General features: G+C 39.1%; 1 protein-coding gene across 1 annotated transcript in view; it reads right to left on the reverse strand.

Annotated features, from left to right (window-relative positions):
• Positions 1 to 6,378: 6,378 nt before the first annotated feature.
• Positions 6,379 to 18,694, reverse strand: part of ATP6V1B2 (ATPase H+ transporting V1 subunit B2) — a 28,409-nt gene continuing 16,093 nt past the window's right edge. Inside the window, exons 6-14 of the mRNA XM_049866181.1 lie at positions 18,235 to 18,374; positions 17,818 to 17,919; positions 17,361 to 17,458; positions 16,371 to 16,494; positions 14,604 to 14,754; positions 12,749 to 12,831; positions 12,092 to 12,196; positions 11,059 to 11,188; positions 6,379 to 7,826 (exon numbers count right to left, since the gene is read on the reverse strand). Coding sequence (XP_049722138.1) covers positions 7,687 to 7,826; positions 11,059 to 11,188; positions 12,092 to 12,196; positions 12,749 to 12,831; positions 14,604 to 14,754; positions 16,371 to 16,494; positions 17,361 to 17,458; positions 17,818 to 17,919; positions 18,235 to 18,374 — 1,073 coding nt within the window. The 3' untranslated portion in view covers positions 6,379 to 7,686. The remainder of the gene's footprint in view (positions 7,827 to 11,058; positions 11,189 to 12,091; positions 12,197 to 12,748; positions 12,832 to 14,603; positions 14,755 to 16,370; positions 16,495 to 17,360; positions 17,459 to 17,817; positions 17,920 to 18,234; positions 18,375 to 18,694) is intronic.

The raw sequence follows: 18,694 nt of genomic DNA on the forward strand, positions 1-18,694 counted from the left end.
GAGCATGCTCCCTTTTAGCCTCTAGGCTCCTGTGTAGCTCCAAAAACACACCTTTTGACTAAGCGAACCGCTGATTTCCTCACCACAGCAGCTGGCGGTGGTTCACATTTCCGGATTCTAAACGCTCAGCCAGTGCAAGACTGTTCAAGAGCTGCTGCCCTCTTGTGGAAATGAAGAGTATAACTGCTTAGAGAAGTACACGTATTTTGAGGTTGCTGTCTGGGCTGCACCCCTCACTTCCTTTCAAAAGCTTACCTTTTTGGCGAGAGCCCTGAAGTGCTGGACCCCAGGCCTACCCCAGCCCATCAGAGCCTCTCATTTACATTCACAGCACCATTATGTCCCATAAGATACTGGAATTTTAGAAACCAAGACTTTATGTTATCCTGGTTTCTAGAGTTAGCTGTTGTTAGGTGCCTCTGAGTCACTTCTGACTCATAGCGACCCTGTGTACAACAGAATGAAACACTGCCCGGTCCTGGGCCATCCTCACAATCACTGTTATGGTCGAGCCCACTATTGGCAGCCACTGTGTCAATCCATCTCATTGAGGGTCTTCCTCTTTTTTTGCCAAGATGTAGTCTCGTCATCCTTGCTTCTAAGGAGCATTCTGGTCGTACTTCTTCCAAGACAGATTTGTTCGTCCTTTTGGCAGTCCATGGTATATTCAATACTCTTTGCCGACACAATTCAAAGGCCTCTTTAGTCTTCCTTACTCATCATCCAGTTTTCGCATGCATATGAGGTAACTGAAAACACCATGGCTTGGGTCAGGCGCACCTTAGTCTTCCAGGTGACGTTTTTGTTTTTCGATAAAGAGGTTTTTTGCAGCAGATTTGCCCAATGCAAATCTGATTTCTTGACTGCTGCTTCCATGGGTGTTGATTGTGGATCCAAGTAAAATGGAATCCCTGACTTGTTTTTTCTCTGTTTATCATAATGTTGCTTTTTGGTCCAGTTGTGAGGATTTTTGTTTTCTTTATGTTCAGGTGTAATCCATAGTGAAGGCTGCAGTCTCTGATCTTCATCAGTAAGTGCTTCAAGTCCTCTTTACTTGGGTTGTGTCATCTACATATCACAGGTCGTTAATGAGTCTTCCTCCAATCCTTAGGCCCTGTTCTTCTTCATATAGTTCAGCTTCTTGGATTATTTGTTCAGCCTACAGATCTAATAAGTATGGTGAAAGGATACAACCCTGACGCACACCTTTCCTGGCTTTGAACCACGCACGCTTGTTCTGTTTTAATGACTGCCTTTTGATGTAGGTACAGAGTCCTCATGAGCACAATTAAGTGTTCTGGAATTCCCATTCTTCAAAATGTTATCCATAATTTGTTATGATCCACACAGGCAAATGCCTTTGCATAGTCAATAAAACACATCTTTCTGGTATTCTCTGCTTTCAGCCAGGATCCATCTGACATCAGCAATGATATCCCTGGTTCCAAGTCCTCTTCTGAATCTGGCTCGAATTTCTGGCAGTTCCCTGTCAATATACTGCTACAGCTGCTTTTGAATGATCTTCAGCAAAATTTTACTTGTCTGTGATATTAACAATATTGTTCGACAATTTCCGCATTCAATTGGATCACCTTTCTTAGGACTAGGCATAAATACGGATCTCCCCCAGTTGGCTGGCCAGGTAGCTGTGTTCCAAATTTCTCAGCATAGATGAGTGAGTACTTCCAGTGCTGCATCTGTTTGTTGAAACATCTCAATTCCATCAATTCCTGGAGCCTTGTCTTTTGCCAATGCCTTCAGTGCAGCTTGGACTTGTCCTTCAGTACCATCAGTTCCTGATCATATGCTACCTCCTGAAGTGGTTGAACATTGACCAATTCTTTTTGGTACAGGGACTCTGTATATTCCTTCCATCTTCTTTTAATGATTTCTGTGTCATTTAATATTTTCCCCATAGAATCCTTTACTATTGCAACTCGAGGCTCGAATTTTTTCTTCAGTTCTTTCAGCTTGAGAAATGTTAAGTGTGTTCTTCCCTTTTGGTTTTCTACCTCCAGGCCTTTGGACATGTCATAATATTTTACTTTGTCTTCTCGAGCTGCCCTTTGAAATCTTGTTTAGCTCTTTTACTTCATCATTTCTTCCTTTCAATTTAGCTACTCAACATTCAAGAGCAAGTTTCAGAGTCTCTTCTGACATCCGTTTTGGTATTTTCTTTCTTTACTGTCTTTTTAATGACCTCTTGCTTTCTTCATGTATGATGTACTTCCACAAGTCCTGTGGTCTTCAGTCATTAGTGTTCAATGCATCAAATATATTCTTGAGATGGTCTCTAAATTTAAGTGGGATGTGCTCAATGTCGTACTTTGGCTCTCATGGATTTGTTCTAATTTTCTTCAGTTTCAACTTGAACTTGCATATGAGCAATTGATGGTCTGTTCCACAGTCGGCCCCTGGCCTTGTCCTGACTGATGATATTGAGCTTCTCCATTCTCTCTTTCCACAGATGTAGTCAATCTGATTCCCGTGTATTCCACCTGGCGAGGTCCATGTGTATAATCACTATTTATGTTGGTAAAAAAAAGTATCTGGAATGAAGTTGTTGGTCTTGCAAAATTCTATCGTGAGATCTCTGGCATTGTTTCTATCACCAAGGCCGTATTTTCCAACTTTTGATGCTTCTTTCTGTCTCCAACTTTCACATTCCAATCACCAGTAATTATCAATGCATCCTGACTGCAGGTTTACTCAATTTCAGACTGCAGAAGTTGGCAAAAATCTTCAATTTATCTTTGGCCTTAGTGTTTGGTGAGTAAATTTGAATAATAATAGCCATATTATCTTTCTCATAGGCATATAAATATTATCCTGACGGCATTATTCTTCAGGAGAGATATTGAAATATTCTTTTTAACGATGAATGCAACGCCATTCTCTTCAATCTGTCATTCCTGGCATAGTAGACCATATGATTGTCTGATTCAGAATGGCCAATACCACTCCATTTCAGCTCACTAATGCCCAGGATATCAATGTGTATGTGTTCCATTTCATTTCTGATGATTTCAAATTTTCCTGGATTCATACTTCGTATACTCCACGTTCTGATTATTAATGGATGTTTGCAGCTTTTTCTTCTCGTTTTGAGTCGTGCCACATTAGCAAATGAAGGTCCTCCAAGTTTGACTCCATCCACATCTTTAAGGTCGACTCTACTGTGAGGAGGCAGCTCTTTGCCAGTTGTATTTTGAGTGTCTTCCAACCTGAGCGCCTCATCTTCCGGCACTGTATCAGACAATGTTCCGCTGCTATTCATAAGGCTTTCACTGGCTAATTCTTTTCAAAAGTAGACTGCTAGGCCCTTGTTCCTAGTCTGTCTTAGCCTGGAAGCTCAGCTGAAACCTGTCTACCATAGGTGGCCCTGATAGTATTTGAATAATAGTGACATAGCTTCCAGCATCACAGCAACATGCAAGCCTCCACAGTATGACAAACGAGACAGATGTGGTGAGGGGTTTCTAGAAGAGTGGTCAGAATTTGTGGGCCCCATTTCAATTTATGGAGTGACCATTGCATATTAACATGGTGCTGTGGAAAGAGCACTGAACCAGGTTTAAAGACCCAGTAGGCTCATGTTCTGTCATTCCCTGTGTGACCAAGTCATTTTACCTCTGTTCATTAAGAAAAATGTATATTACTGGGGAAGCCAGCACTTGTCCAAAGCAAGGTCATGGAAGCTCCATAAACACATCCAAACTCCCTGAGGGACTGAATTGCTAGGCTGAAGGCTGTGGGGACCATGGTTTTAGGCAACATCTAGCTCAACTGGCATAACATAGTTTATATAAAGAAAATGTTTTACATTCTACTTTGGTGAGTAGCATCTGGGGTCCTAAAAGCCTGTGAGCTGCTATCTAAGATACTCTACTGGTTTCACCCCTTTGGGAGCAAGGGAGAATGAAGAAAGCTAAAGATACAAGGGAAAGATGAGTCCAAAGGACTAATGGACCACAACTACCACAGCCTCTACCGGACTGAGTCCAGTACAACTAGATGGTGCCTGGCTACCACTACTGACTGCTCTGACAGGGATCACAATAGAGTGTCCTGGACAGAGCTGGAGAAAAATGTAGAACAAAATTCTAACTCACAAAAAAAGACCAAACTTACTGGCCTGACAGAGGCTGGAGAAACCCTGAGAGTATGGCCCCTGTACACCCGTTTAACTCAGCAATGAAATCACTGCTGTGGTTCACCCTTCAGCCAAAGATTAGACAGGCCCATTAAAAAAAACTAAAGGGGTACAACAGCCCAGGGGCAAGGACTTGAAGGTAGGAGAGGACAGGAAAGCTGATAATAGGGAACCCAAGGTCAAGAAGGGAGAGTGTTGACATGTCGTGAGGTTGTTAACCAATGTCATAAAACAATGTGTACTGTTTAATGAGAAGCTAGTTCGTTCTGTAAACCTTTATCTAAAGTACAATAAAAAAAAATCTGTTTATAAGGAGCTATATGGGCATTGCAATCTGAAATGCCACAAGTTTATTACATGTATAAAATGCTCTGGAGTTTGGAGGTGAAATACTTTGGGAAAAAGTGGTCTGTCACATGTGCATTACTTGTCTTGTAGTTGCTAATCACAGCAAAGGGCTGTGTTTTATCCTAGACTAGGAAGTGTACTTCAGGCTCCTACAAACCAGACCGGCCAACTCCAGACCTTGTTTATCCATGGCCTCCAGCCTCAGGGACAGGCCACAGTTAGATGCATTTCTTTTCCTTGAACTAAGAAGTTCGGTAGACTAAGCAGGGAGGAATCGACAATTCCTAGGTGGCCCAGGTGACTGAAGACATTTACAAAGTTTTCCGGGCAGGTTTGGCCACTCGTGCTGAGAGTAAAAGGTTCTTGTGACAGATAGTCACTGGAAGGGATTTCTTACTGTCCCTAAAAATTAGTCATCTGTTCACTGTTGCAGTTGTGGGACTTCATATGGATGAAGTGGACAACTTAGGACACCACCCAGTTTGTCTGACTGCTAAGCAGGTTTACCCCAAGTTAGAGAAAATGGTTTGGGATAAAAAAGTACAGTTGGTACCACAGTAAGAAACATGAACGTTTCATTTTTTAAAACCCATTTCCTTGTAGCTAACTTTTCTCACATGAGATATTTTCTCTTAAGAACTGCCTTACTTCACTCTTCTTGCTGTGGTTTCTAAATGATAGCTGAAAATTTAGTCTCAGCGACTATATTCTCTTGGCCCCTAATACTGGATTAACCTACCACTTCCTAGTATAACAAAACACTTCAGATACTCAAACAATGCTGTGTTGGCTTCAGACATCTTGCACCACCCTCACTTCCTGAAAATAAAACATCTTAGTGAGATATTTATTACCTCAGTCTGAACATATTTCTTCACTCACATGAAACTCAAACTGAAATGACAGTCAACTGCAAGCAATAAATGTTTAATGAGTCACTTAGCCTGACCTTTCAAGATACTTTTTCATCTCTCAAACACTTTAAGTCAACCAAAATGAAAATAATAAAAAAAAAAATCTGATTATAGGGAGAGTCCATACTGAAGTGCTAATATTAGGTCTAAAACTAGTACAAATAGGCTCACTAAAAAAATGTTTTCATTAAAAAATAAGTTGCAAGTCTGAATGCTTAATATGCAAATTAATAAGTGCTAGCTGAACAACTATCTGACCATATTCTATAAGAGTAATCAAAGTCAAATCTGCCTCAATAAAGTAACTCACTGTGAGTACCTATTGTTGTGTTTTACAATCATAAACTCTTATCCTCATAATAACTTTAAATTGCACATAAGTAAACAGACTCAACTTTGTTAAAAGACTAAGCAAGGCCACATAGTTAGTGGCAGAACCAGAACTAGAACTTGGTCCACCTAGTTCTTGCTGTGATTGGGCCCTTCCCTCTATGTCTCTACAAAGTTGCCTTGAATTGAAGAGGGGAGAGAGACAGGAGGCCTCCCTGGCCCCACTCACCTATTTAAGATTTTGCTTGCAGCAAGCGTTGGCTTGCTTCAAGCCACTTTTCTAAAAGAGCTATTTCATTTCCTATTTATCATCCTCTTTTCATTGATGGCAGGAAGATTCTAGAGGTCCCTGAGTATGTGTGAAACAAAGATAGCTATGGAGCACCTGTACTAACTCTCAACCTGGGATCGAGCTACATGTTGTAAGAGATAGTGCTAAAACGAGCTGAAAAGGGAAGCCTGATGAGAATAGGGTATGAAACATGGACCTACAACACAGGGATCTGGTTCACAGTCCTGGTTATGATGTTCAAACTGTGAATCAATGAGATGGCATTAGTATGTAGTAGGTATTTGCTTGTTGCTATTGCTTTTCTAATCAGAAGATACAACAATCACTTCAGGTAACTTCCATTTAATTTAACATTTATTTTCATTTTATATCAGATGTCACATTTTCTACATTAAAATATTATCATGCTGGCTCCCCCCACCCCCTACACCCTCAGAAGAAAAAAAGGAAAGAACTTACACAACTTGAAAGATGGAATGCTCAGAGTAGAGAAGTTGCTATTGCACCCAAGTAACACAGAACACAAAGTGACCAAAGAGTAGACACGGCAGAGCTGCATAGAAGATAGCTTCAGGGCTAACATGAGGAAGGAGCAAGAATTACACTTCTAAAGCTTTTAAATGCTATCACTTGTGCCACAAGATTACCCTGAAAAGGCAAAGACAGGTCAGAAAGCAGGAACAAATAGGGGAAATTTCCCAAGGTGCTCTCTAACAGAGTTTAAAATATCCATAAAACACATGAGTGGTCACCTTTCTCCTTCCCATCCTGCCTTCTGCATCTGATAAACACTGTAGAAACTTGAACCCGCTGTTAACAAGTCAGAATGGAACGGGACTAGGTTTTGCTTTCTTCTTTTGATTCCACCCCAACTCTTCCAAGCGACAATTCTGTGAGTTATTTTAATTCTGTGATTCCTCTGCATGGAAACCCAGGATGGGTCGCCGAGACGAGGCATCTCACTCCTACCAGACACACCAGCCGTGCAAAGGTTGCATGATTCTGTGTTACTGAGAGGGACGACTGTAAGACACAAGAGTCCCAACTCGACACATAGTAAAATTAAAAGGAAAACAAAGCTTCCTTTGTAAATCTGTTCATCAGGAAGGAAAGAGCAAGTGGGCGGTAAGAGCCACCTGCTTAGAGCAGCAGCATAGCAGGGGCACAACAACGTAATCCAAAAGCCAAAGTTCAGAAAGAGCCTCATGCCTCTCCCTAAAGGAGGATCCTTTCAGACCTGATCTTGGCCCCTAATTTGGAGGCCAAAGCTTTATAACTTCAGATAGTGATGCTCTTAGGGGGTTTAGGGACCAGGTCGAGAAGACCCAAATAATGAGGACATTATTAGGCAACTACCTACGTCACTATGTACAAATACACACATCAGATAAGAAAACGTCACTTCCATCCCTGCAGCTATTTTAAACAAGGCATTGAAGATCCAGGCTTTCTGAATAGGAGATATTTTAAAGTCTGTTATCAGTTTAAAACATCGGAACACTGGCACATTATGTTACCTATTCTTTGTTTTTAATTACAGGGTAACATGGTAAACTTCAACACAAAGATGGGGATGGAGGAGTGCAAAAGGAATAAAGAAAATAGAACCAGTATTTCATAAGCGTATCGAGCCAGGGATGAAGTAGCAGCTAATGCTTTGCAGAGTCTCGAGGGTAAAACTCGCTCAGGGTGCTCTGCGGGATTCTCTTCAGCATTTCTTTGGGGAAGATTCGGAGCAGCTGCCAGCCAATGTCCAAGGTCTCGTAGACAGTACGGTTTTCATAAGGACCTTAAAAAAATTTTTGAGATTGAATTAATGAAGGCAAACTATTTGAGAAAAGGGAGAGGCACCTGGGCTAGAGTGGGGGGGATGTCTGCAGACGGGGGGCCTTGACCTGGGCTTTGGCAATTTGCTAGGATTTAAAGACCCTGAGCAATGGAAACCACACGTGAGCAACGTCTTGGGCCTAGACTCAGTGTTTGTCCAGAGATTAGTGAGAAAAGCAGCCTCACTAAGAGAAGAGAGAAGAGGCTGAATTTGCGGGAGACCAGTGCAGGTGCTCGGAAAGCGTAAATGCTGATGGAGCATCTGAATGCAGGTACACATCAATGGTTTTCAAAGTTGTTGTTACTATTTTTTAATAGCAGACTCATCCTTATCTCCCAAATAAATCTTGTAAGAGATACATGAGCCACCTGAATTGCTGGTTATAGGAAAAAGAATTTAACATTACCCAAAGTAATCTGATCTTTGCCCTTGTTTACTGAGCAGTAACTTCTGTCATTGTCGGGTGCTTTCAAGTTGATTCTGACTCATAGCGACCCCATGTGACAGAGCAGAACTGCCCCATAGGGTTTTTTTGGCTGTAATCTTTATGAAAGCAGATCACCAGGTCTCTCTCCCACAGAGCTGCTGGGTGGGTTCCAACTGCCAACCTTTCGGTTAGCTGCTAAGTGCTCAACCTTTGCTCTACCAGGGCTCCTTGAGATAACTCTAGACCCTTGAAATCTGTTGAATAATATCTAAACAACACTGGAGGATTTACGCAAATGAATGGGGGACTAGCCATGCCACAAAGACCACCTGGCAGCCTGATACCAGCTGACTTCAGGGAGGAAGGGGAGCATGATTCAATCAATCATGCCTATGCAATAAGGCCTCCATCATGACTACGTAGTGAAGCCAATGAAGGCGGTGGACATAGAAGTTCTATGGGCTTCCTGGTTAGTAAAAGACATCCATGCATGTGGAAGGGTAATGTGCCTGTTGTGACATGGAAACCGCACTGGAACCCTCCCAGACCTCATCCTAGGCATCTGTTTGTATATTTTTTTGCTATAATAAAACTATAATCATACACATAGCACTCTGCATGAGTTCTGTGAATCATTCCATCGAATTATTGATCCCAAAGTAGCAGTAGGAGCCAACAGGTCAGAACTGAGGGAGCTCAGGGGGGATTCCTAAGCTTATGGCTGGCATCCTTAAGGGGCAGAGGAAAAACCCTGAATTTGTAGCCAGCAGATGAGAAGTTAGAATGTTGTATGGACTCCCAAACCTGTGGCTGTCACCTGCCTATTCAGCAGTCTGAAGAATGATGTTTAATTTAGTTCTAGGTGGCTAAGGTCAGCGAAAAGAAGTGCCACATGGATGGCTGATATAAGAATAACAGAGAAGTAACAAGTGGGGATTTGTTATATCCTCATAGTTGAGGACAGAATGGGATTTTGAACTTCTCACATGATGCGGCTGGTGTCAGAAGTGGGATTTGCTAGCCCTACACTAGTAATATTCTATTCTGACCTCAGTGGTGGTTACAGTAGTTTTGTTTACACTGGAAGAATGCATCAAGCTGTACACTTAGGATCTGTGTATTGTCTATTTATAAAATAAAATTTTACATCAACATTAAACTCTAAAAAGTATATGACTGTTCCTTTTTGAGGCAGAACTTCAATACCTTAAAAAAATAAAAATGAAGTTCTTCCGGTCAGAAAAGAACCAAGAACCTTAGCCATACTGATTCCTTGGTTGAAGAAGGCAGTGACAGGGTGGCAGGGTAGAGACCAAGCTAAACAACTTATAAATTCTACATATGATATGTAATCAAAAACGAAACAAAAAAACACTATACTCTTTTTAGTAAAGGGATAATTGATAAAATTAGCAATAAATTTAATCTGGCAATGGCATACAGGGAGTCAGAGGACTGGTGAGAAACGTGGTACTAAAGGCCCAGGATCACGAGACAAAAGCTTGGACTAGGGCCTGAAGATTCTGAGTGTAGTCTGACTCAAAGAGTGGTCAGAGACCAGCAGCTCTGGCATCACCTGGGAGCTTAGAGAACTACAGAACCTCTGGCTTCATTCAAATCCACTGAATCAGAAACTGCATTTTTAACAAGACCTCCAGTTACTCAAAAGCATATTAAAGTTTGAGGAACACTGGACTTAGACACTGAATGCAAATGAAAACAGAACAGGGTATTTTAAAAGAGGACAATACAAATTAGCCAGTAATTGATCACTGGGGAATAAATGACGGTTAAGAATAACGTCCAGCTACTAAGTTTGGTGACCTAGGGCAATGGTCATGCCAAAGGTAGACAGAAATTGAAAAGGGAATTGCTAGATAGAAGTCAGTTGGGAAAAAACTTTGGTTCTGACCATGTTGAGCCTGAGGGGGAATGGGAGCATGAATCATAAAGGTATTCCCTAAGGCACTAGGAGAGTGAGCCCTGGTGGCACAGTGGTTAAATGCTCAGCTACCAACCAGTGTGAACTCACCAGCTGCTCTGTGGGAGAAAGATGTGGCAGTCTGCTTCTGTAAGGATTTACAGCTTTGGAAACCCTATGAGGCAGTTCCACTCTGTCCTACAGGGTCACTATGAGTTGGAATCGACTCAACAGCAATGGGTTTGGTGTATAGGTTTAAGACATGTGGAGACATGGGATTAGAGCATTAGAAAGAAGGTAGTTAACAGCATAAGGTAAAAGTCAATGCTAGGAAAAAAAGCACATAAAGTAAGGTCACAAAGCCTCTTGGATCATTAACAATTAATTAAGGGGCAGGAATACAAGAAAGCAGAAAAGAGATGGAAACAGAAGATCAATCAGAAAAGTCCACAACTCCCACAGCCAGAGAAGGTCATTTCAGAAAGATTATTTATGATGAGGGAGAACCGGCAATGAGAAGTCACTGGAGCTAGTACAACAGAAGGCCGGTGGTAAGGAGGCTTCAGAAGTACAGATCATCTTTCAAGGAGTTTGGCAATGAAGGAAGGAAAACAGTAAGGTGGTAGACAAATAACTGGATAATCAAGTTAAGATTTTCCCAAGATGTTTAAAAGGCAAAGGGGAAGACCCAGCAAAAATATGGCCCAGGAGGAGACTGACAGAACTTCTTCTCTAACCAGAAGGAAAACCGAATAGAGGCCAAAATAAATGCTCTCAGGCTGGGAAAGAAATCTTCAAAATCACCCATGAGGCTGTTTATGTTCCTAAAAAGATAGTCATCTTACCCTGAGCAATAAAGTTCCTCTCAAACTTTTGTAGAAATTCCAAGTAAAGAAGATCATCTGAGGTAAGTGCTTCTTCTCCAACTACAGCTTTCATGGCTTGGACATCCTTGCCAATAGCATAGCAGGCATACTGAAGAGAGAAAAGGTTTAGATGAACGCAGGTAAGACTACACACATGAACAGTAGTCTAGGATATGTCAGTGTATTGCTGTAACTGTCATCCTAAGAGACCACAAAAGAAATTTCACTGTTATTTATAAACATAATTCATATAAAGTTCATATACAAATATAGGAAAAATTTATTATAGTGTCACTCAGAAGGGAGCGTTGAGGCATGTAGAAGAGACATTACCAATTCTCTACCAAAAAACACATTTCCTCAATATGTCAGTATGTCGAAACGAGTTTACATTTTACAGAGTGTTTTGAAACAACAATTCATACTTAAACCACCGACAAGTTTGCTGTGCGGCTCCACTTAGTAAAAATATTTGTGATATCAGGTTTAGCATTTCTACTTTAAGGTCAAAAGTATTTTTCTTTATTTGCAGTTGGTGTACAACCTAACATATAAACAGAGGATTTCACAGAGCATAGAAAACTGTATACTTCAGTGTTCTGGTGACTGCTTAATATGTTAAGCAAGAAATATGTTAAAGTATCCTTTTATGAATGATTATTAAAATTACTAATAAAAACGTAAAACGGCTTTATTATTATTATTTTTTTATTTAGAAACTATACATCACTGGACATGGATTTCAAGCATATATATTTTAATCTTACCAGTATTTATCCTTATGAGAAAAAGACTAATTGGGTTCTAATGAGTTATAGTCTACATCAAGCCTACATTAAAATTCTACTAATGCAGGAGGTACACACACACACACATGCTTACTTTTTTTTCTTTTTGGATGGAGGAGAAGAAAAGTGATAAGGGAGAAAGACAAGAGGTGTAAGACAGTAGAGAGTAGAATGACAAAGGTACTCATTTCTTTCAAACACCATTCTCAGGAGGACATACGTACCAGCTGGTTGGACACGTCAGCATGATCCTTTCTGGTCATACCTTCTCCGATAGCAGACTTCATTAACCGTGATAATGAGGGTAGCACATTAATAGGTGGGTAAATCTTAGGTGGAACAGGAGAAAAAAATTATTTACATTGTCAAATCCTAAAAGTGAAATCTACAAAACAGTACAAGACTATACTGAAAGTCTACAAATTTTCTCCATCTGTCTTGCAGTACCATAGTCTCAAATCTAAATGGTATTCTGAACTGATTCATAACATCATATAGAAAACTAAGAGCTTAAAAATAATTCCACCTAAAAGCTGATTTTAGAAGCCAGTATCTATTAGAGATCCATCAAAAATCTTTTTTTTTTTTAAGTTAATAACATGATTGGGAAATTATACCATTATGGAATAAAATACCCCCGAAAGTTCTTTGGGATAACTGACTCCATTTTAAGGCACAATAAAGAAAAGTGAAAATTTAATTCTTAATTCTAGCACTTAGTCACATCAGAATTTTAGTATACAGAAACAATTCTATTATAGAAATCAAGTTGATCTTTTCCAAACAAAATAATTCCTAAGAGCAAAAGCCAAAGTCACAAAACAGTACCAATTAAGAGGAGGTTTAAATAAGTTGCACAGCATTGTTCAAAAATCAAATACCTGTCTATTATGCAGCTGCCTGTCCACATAGATTTGACCCTCTGTAATATATCCAGTCAAGTCAGGGATGGGGTGGGTGATATCTACCAGAGGAAGACGTTTTACATTAAACATGGCGTTTTAGTTAAAGTGACCATTTGATATAACCAAACCCACAAGAAGTTAATCTGTTTTACCTACAGCATTTACCTGGAACAATGCTACACAAAAGACTTTTCTGCAGTGACATCTGTGCTGGCCCATTAGGCAGCTACTAGCAACACGTGGCTATTGAGTCCCTGAAATGTGGCTAATGCAACTGAAAAACTGGATTTCAAATTTTATTTAATATTAATTAATTTAAACTAAAATAACTACATGTGGCTAGCAGCTACCACACTAGGCAGTTTGTTTCCAGCACACTGTTAGACATGTGTTGGTACTGTGAGGTAAATTAGCTACCCTCAAAAAAAAGCACTATTTCTTCTAGTTATGTGACCTCCCCCCAAAATATAAATAAAATTCCATTTCTAAACATGAAGTTCCCTTGCAGAAATTTGTCAACCTGACATATATACTGAGAACATTACTGAGAGAATATTCTCAGTTCACAAGCCATAATAGATGGAAATGTAACATCTGAACATGGAAAATATAAAGATATTAGACAAGTAAAGGAACAGTACTCACGCAGGAAAGAGGTCCCAAAAAGCAATACATTTCTACATCTGTTAAATAACATAGGAAAGTGACTATTTCCCAGGAAAAAATCATTTTCATATCAGGAGGCAGCAGAGTACAATGGTTAGTGTGAATTACAAATTCAGACTATATTACTTCTTAACCTTGGCAAATTATTTTACCTCCCTGTGCCTCAGAGTACAACACCAACCTCAAAGTTGCTATGAGGATCAAATGAGTTAATAGTTATAAAGTAATCAGAACAGTGCTCAACACAGTGAGTTAGTACTGTTTTTGAAAACATCTCATAAAAGTAATTTTTAAAAACTGAGATAAGGACAAAAAGGCAATAATGTAAGAGAAATGCCAAACGATCTTCACCCCCGAAGCCACTCTGAGCACACGCTCAGAGGCACTGCACTGGGCGCCTTCACATACGGAATACAAGAAAGCAGATTCTAACCTGCCTTTGGTGATCATTCTGTTCTCTGAAGTCTGTGGTGTTTACTTTCTATGCCTTCGTTCGGCACTGCACATAAGCTGCCTTAAATTATTGACGCACATACACAAAATATATCCTCAACTAGATTTAGTAAATTAAGTAGAGGCCACAAATTGTTTTTTTTTTTTGCAATTCCTTAGATATAATGATATATAAATTTCAATAAGTGAAATTTAGTGAGTGCCTTCTGCTTAATAAACAAAATAAATGAAAATTAAAAAAATTCAAATTACAAAGAAAATTGATTTTTCTTCTACAAAATGATAATTACAGGTAATTTTTAAAAGAAAAAAAATTATTCTACCTAAGGCGAACTCTTGGAGGATAAGCTCTCAAAAGAATTTCAACTCAAAAAGTCATGTGGTCAAAGGGAAAAGAAAAAAAAAAGTTATATAGTCTTCTCTCTTAGACTCAAAGTCCTTAGAACGATTAAAACCCCATTGCCTTGAGTTGATTCTGACGCACAGCAACCCTACAGCATGCAGTAGGATTGCTCTGTAGGATTTCCAAGGCTATGATCTTTATGGAATCAAACTGCCACGTCTTTCTCCTGTGGAGTGGCTGGTGAGTTTGAACCACCAAGCTTTTGATTAGCAGCCGAGTGCTTAACTGCTGTACCACCAGGGCTCCTCTTACAATGATTAAAAAAAAAAAAAGATTAGATCTACTATATTCTAAAAACTGAGAACTTACCATCATTAGGCATGGTGAGAATTGGGATCTGAGTAATAGAGCCATTTCTACCTTCCACTCGGCCAGCACGTTCATATATTGTCGCTAAATCTGTATACATGTAACCTGGGAAACCTCGACGACCTGGAACTTCTTCTCTGGCTGCTGAAACCTAACAGTAAATCAAGGAAAAGAATATCACACACCAGAATATTAAAAGTAAAGTTTGGTTAGAGTATGTTTGTTTGAACATGTTTTAGAAAAATCTTCGAGAAACATAACTTCAAATTATCCTGCAACGAAAATGATGACAATAGGGGATCAAAAGTTTTTTGCTAAAACCATATTGCCATAATGTAAATCTTTAAACAGTTTTGCTAGAAGAAAATCTACTTGCAATTTTATAAATCGAAGACAGTTTTAAAACTGAGAGAACATTTTTTGTTCACGAGGTACAGTTCATGCTATGGATCTGGCCATATTTATGACAAAAGTGAAGGAAATGTAGGCCTGGATTTACGTGCCACATTTACCCATATTGTTTAACTCTCACGACAGCACTATGAGAGAAGAGAATGTTGTTATCCCCAATTTACAGTTGGAATCAAGAGTCAGATAAGTTAAATAATTTCCCAAGACCACAAAGCTAGCAGTCCGTTCCACTGCACAAAATAAGAATAGTAATGATGGTCTTTCTCTTAAGAGATATGCACAGTAGAACACAGGCATATATATTAACTAATCTACAACCACCAAGAACCCTAAAGCATCATAAGGTGCAACTTTTAAGGATATTTTGAAACCTTCGACAGAGTGAACTGTAATAGTTCTACTCAGAACATGGTCTGGAGTTACCAGTGTTCAATAATAGAGAAACTGAGATGAGCATCTAAAAACTTTAATGGCAATTTGACAGAATAATTTCATGTCTGTTAAATCTAATAATAAAAAACATTCAGGGCTTGTACATTACAAATCTTTAAAATTTTTTTCACTTTTATAATAATTCATTTCTACTGTATTTTATAAAAGTATTAGTCTGCAATAGATAGGGAAACAAAAAACTAGTCCTTCACCAGCTAGTCTGAAAAAGCACTGTAATAGAGTGAAATATGGAGAACGATTTTAGGGAATTTTAAGAATCTAGATAATTATATAGCATACCCCTTCAGAGGTCTTCTTCCTTTCTACGTGCTTACTCAAAATTTCAGTAACTTGTAGAATATCCTAAAACTTCTGAGACATACTGGTAGATTCTTAACACTGTTCCTCAAAAAACACGGGGTTTTCTGAAGGAAAAAGTTCTGAAAGGTACTGCCAGAAAATGGTCTTCATCTATTTAAACGCTAACATCATTAAAAGTGGAATCCTGAAGATGGTTAAACACTGACAATCTGGGTAGAGACAAACTTTTTGGGAAAGGAATGAAGAAATAGCTGGCATTATTTACTCCCTTTCACAATCAGTTCTTAATCCAGAGAGAGAGTAACAGCATGATAAATTCATTGATAATTTAAATCTCACCTTCTAATCATTTTGCCAAGTTGAGAGATACAAAAGATGCCTTATTTTCCTTTCTGATTAGGGTATTCTATTGATAAATAGATAATAAAGTTTAAAAAACATGAGAAAAGAAAAATGAAAACTTGCTAAGGTCAAGATAACCCCAAAAATGGACCTGTTTTAATTGAGAAAAAAAAATTAATTGAACAGTTACCATGGTCAAGCACCAGATCCTCTCTGATAACAACAGGTATAAAAAATGAAAAGCAAAAAACCAAAAGTTACCTCTCGGAGTGCTTCAGCATAAGAACTCATGTCTGTGAGGATAACCAGTACGTGCTTCTCACACTGGTAGGCCAGAAATTCGGCTGTGGTTAGAGCCAGGCGGGGAGTGATGATTCGCTCAATGCTGAAATGGGACATTAAGTCCTATGTCACTCAGATGAAAAGGCCAAAAACAAATCCAAAAGATTCTAGAAATAGTATACAGTCTTCCTTTTCAAAGTTTAAACAAATTGTTACTTTAAAAACTCCCAAGCAAGGCAGAGATGTTTCATACATTTTATAATAAGAATTATTTACTGCTACAAAGTGTAAGTTGATTACTTTATAAATGCCTCATAATTTCTCAGAACGATATAAGTATCTCAAAACTAAGAGGGTGAGAGAAAGTGGGAAAAGAAACAGAGGCCAGATTTCTCAGTCAAGAGAAAAGAGTGATTTCCTAAGTATCCACTCTGTGTATGTGCTAGGCAATTTATAATGTAGGTGTGATCTTATTTTAATATGTAAAACAATCCTGTGAGACAAGTATTTTTTGTCTCTCGCCTGCTAACCGAAAGGTCAATGGTTTGAACCTATGAGCCCCTCTGAGAGAGAAAGATGTGGCAGTCTGCTTCCATAAAAATTTACCACTCTCAAAACCCTATGGGGCAGCAGTTCTACAGAGTCCTATGGGGTTGCTATGAGTCGGAACCTACTCAATTTCAACTGGTTTGGTTTTGGTTTAGTCTTAGAAAAAAGGAGCCCTGGTGGTGCAATGGTTAAGTGCTAACCGAAAGGTGGGCAGTTCTGACCCACAAGATGCTCAGTGGGAGAAAAGACCTGGTGATCTGCTCCTGTAAGGATTTCAGCCTCGGAGGCCCTATACACAGTTCTACTATGTCCTATGGGGTAACTCTGAGTCAGAATCGACTCAACAACAATAGTCTCAGAAAACAAGGTAACATTTTTGATCCTGGTGAAAAGAAGAAATAGCTAGCTTTATTTACTTACGTTGGGTCATTAGCCAAATTCAAAAAGAGGCAGACATTGTCCATTGAGCCATTTTCTTCAAAGTCGGACTTGAAGAATCGGGCGGTTTCCATGTTTACCTAAATAGCAATAATTTAATCAGTGCTAGGAGAAGAAAATTCTTAACATCTATTCCTAATCAAGGCCAGGCCATGAATCTGAATTTTTCCTATTCTTAAGCTTTCAAACACCCAAAAGGTTCCCGTACAAGCCAACCGAGTGAACAGCCTGCTGCGGGCCAGAGGAGCATCAATCTTCAGTCTCACAGTCAAATGCTAAATTTCACTCTGTGGTCTGGCCAACACGTCAAGTTGGCAATTTCTCCACCTGTGTCCACCTAGAGAGAGTCAGCTATTTATGTGTAGTTTACCACACTGTTCCATTAACACAAATATTTAGTTTTACACACTGCACTAAAATCGAAAATAATTATACTTACGCCCATAGCAGCAAATACGATTGCGAAATTCTCTTCACTGTAGTCTGCTACGTCTTTGGATTTCTTTACCAAACCAGCCTGACGACAGATTTGAGCTGCAATCTGATGAGGATTATAAAAGAACTGAGTTAAAATCTAGAATTACATGTCTACAAAGAAGTAAGTTTTATCCAACTTTCTGGAATTGTAATTACGAATGAAATTGGGATGTTTTATAGGTCTATCACCAACAAAAACATTTTGTACTTTTTTCAAAGATACATAGCTAAGAAGACAGAAATCATGATATAACATTAGGTATTTTTTCTGAAAACCCTTTATTTGGTTTGTCAATAAAAGTAAAACCAGCCCAAGTAAAGCATTTAGAAATACTTCTCCGTTAGTTAAATTTCCCACCAACCACATCCTCGTTCTCACCTCATTGTGTGGTAAGCCAGCAGCAGAAAAGATAGGAATTTTCTGCCCCCTGGCAATGCTGTTCATGCCATCTATGGCTGAAATACCAGTTTGAATCATCTCCTCTGGGTAGATTCGACACTGAGGATTGATTGGCTGGCCTAATACATTTCCAAAAGAGAAAATTTTAGTATGTCTGCACATTGTTTGGGAATGGAAGTAGAAATCAAATGAAAAGAAAAACAAAAAGCAGCATAAGATCAGAATGGTATAAAGCATTTCTTTCTACTCTTAAAAAAAAAAATCAGTTATTCTTGAAACCTGAAACTATTAAAATAATTATTTTCCGTGAGTCTTTTGTACCTTCACAAAATATATGGTAGCAGAAAAAGTTCCTCAAGTTAAACAAGGGCAAAGTAAGTAAGACAGGAATCCTTATTTCAAAGCCATGATTTTACCATTTACATTTCACTAGCCTGTA

Source organism: Elephas maximus, chromosome 22, assembly GCF_024166365.1.
Source record: "Elephas maximus indicus isolate mEleMax1 chromosome 22, mEleMax1 primary haplotype, whole genome shotgun sequence".
In the NCBI taxonomy this organism is placed as follows: domain Eukaryota; kingdom Metazoa; phylum Chordata; class Mammalia; order Proboscidea; family Elephantidae; genus Elephas; species Elephas maximus.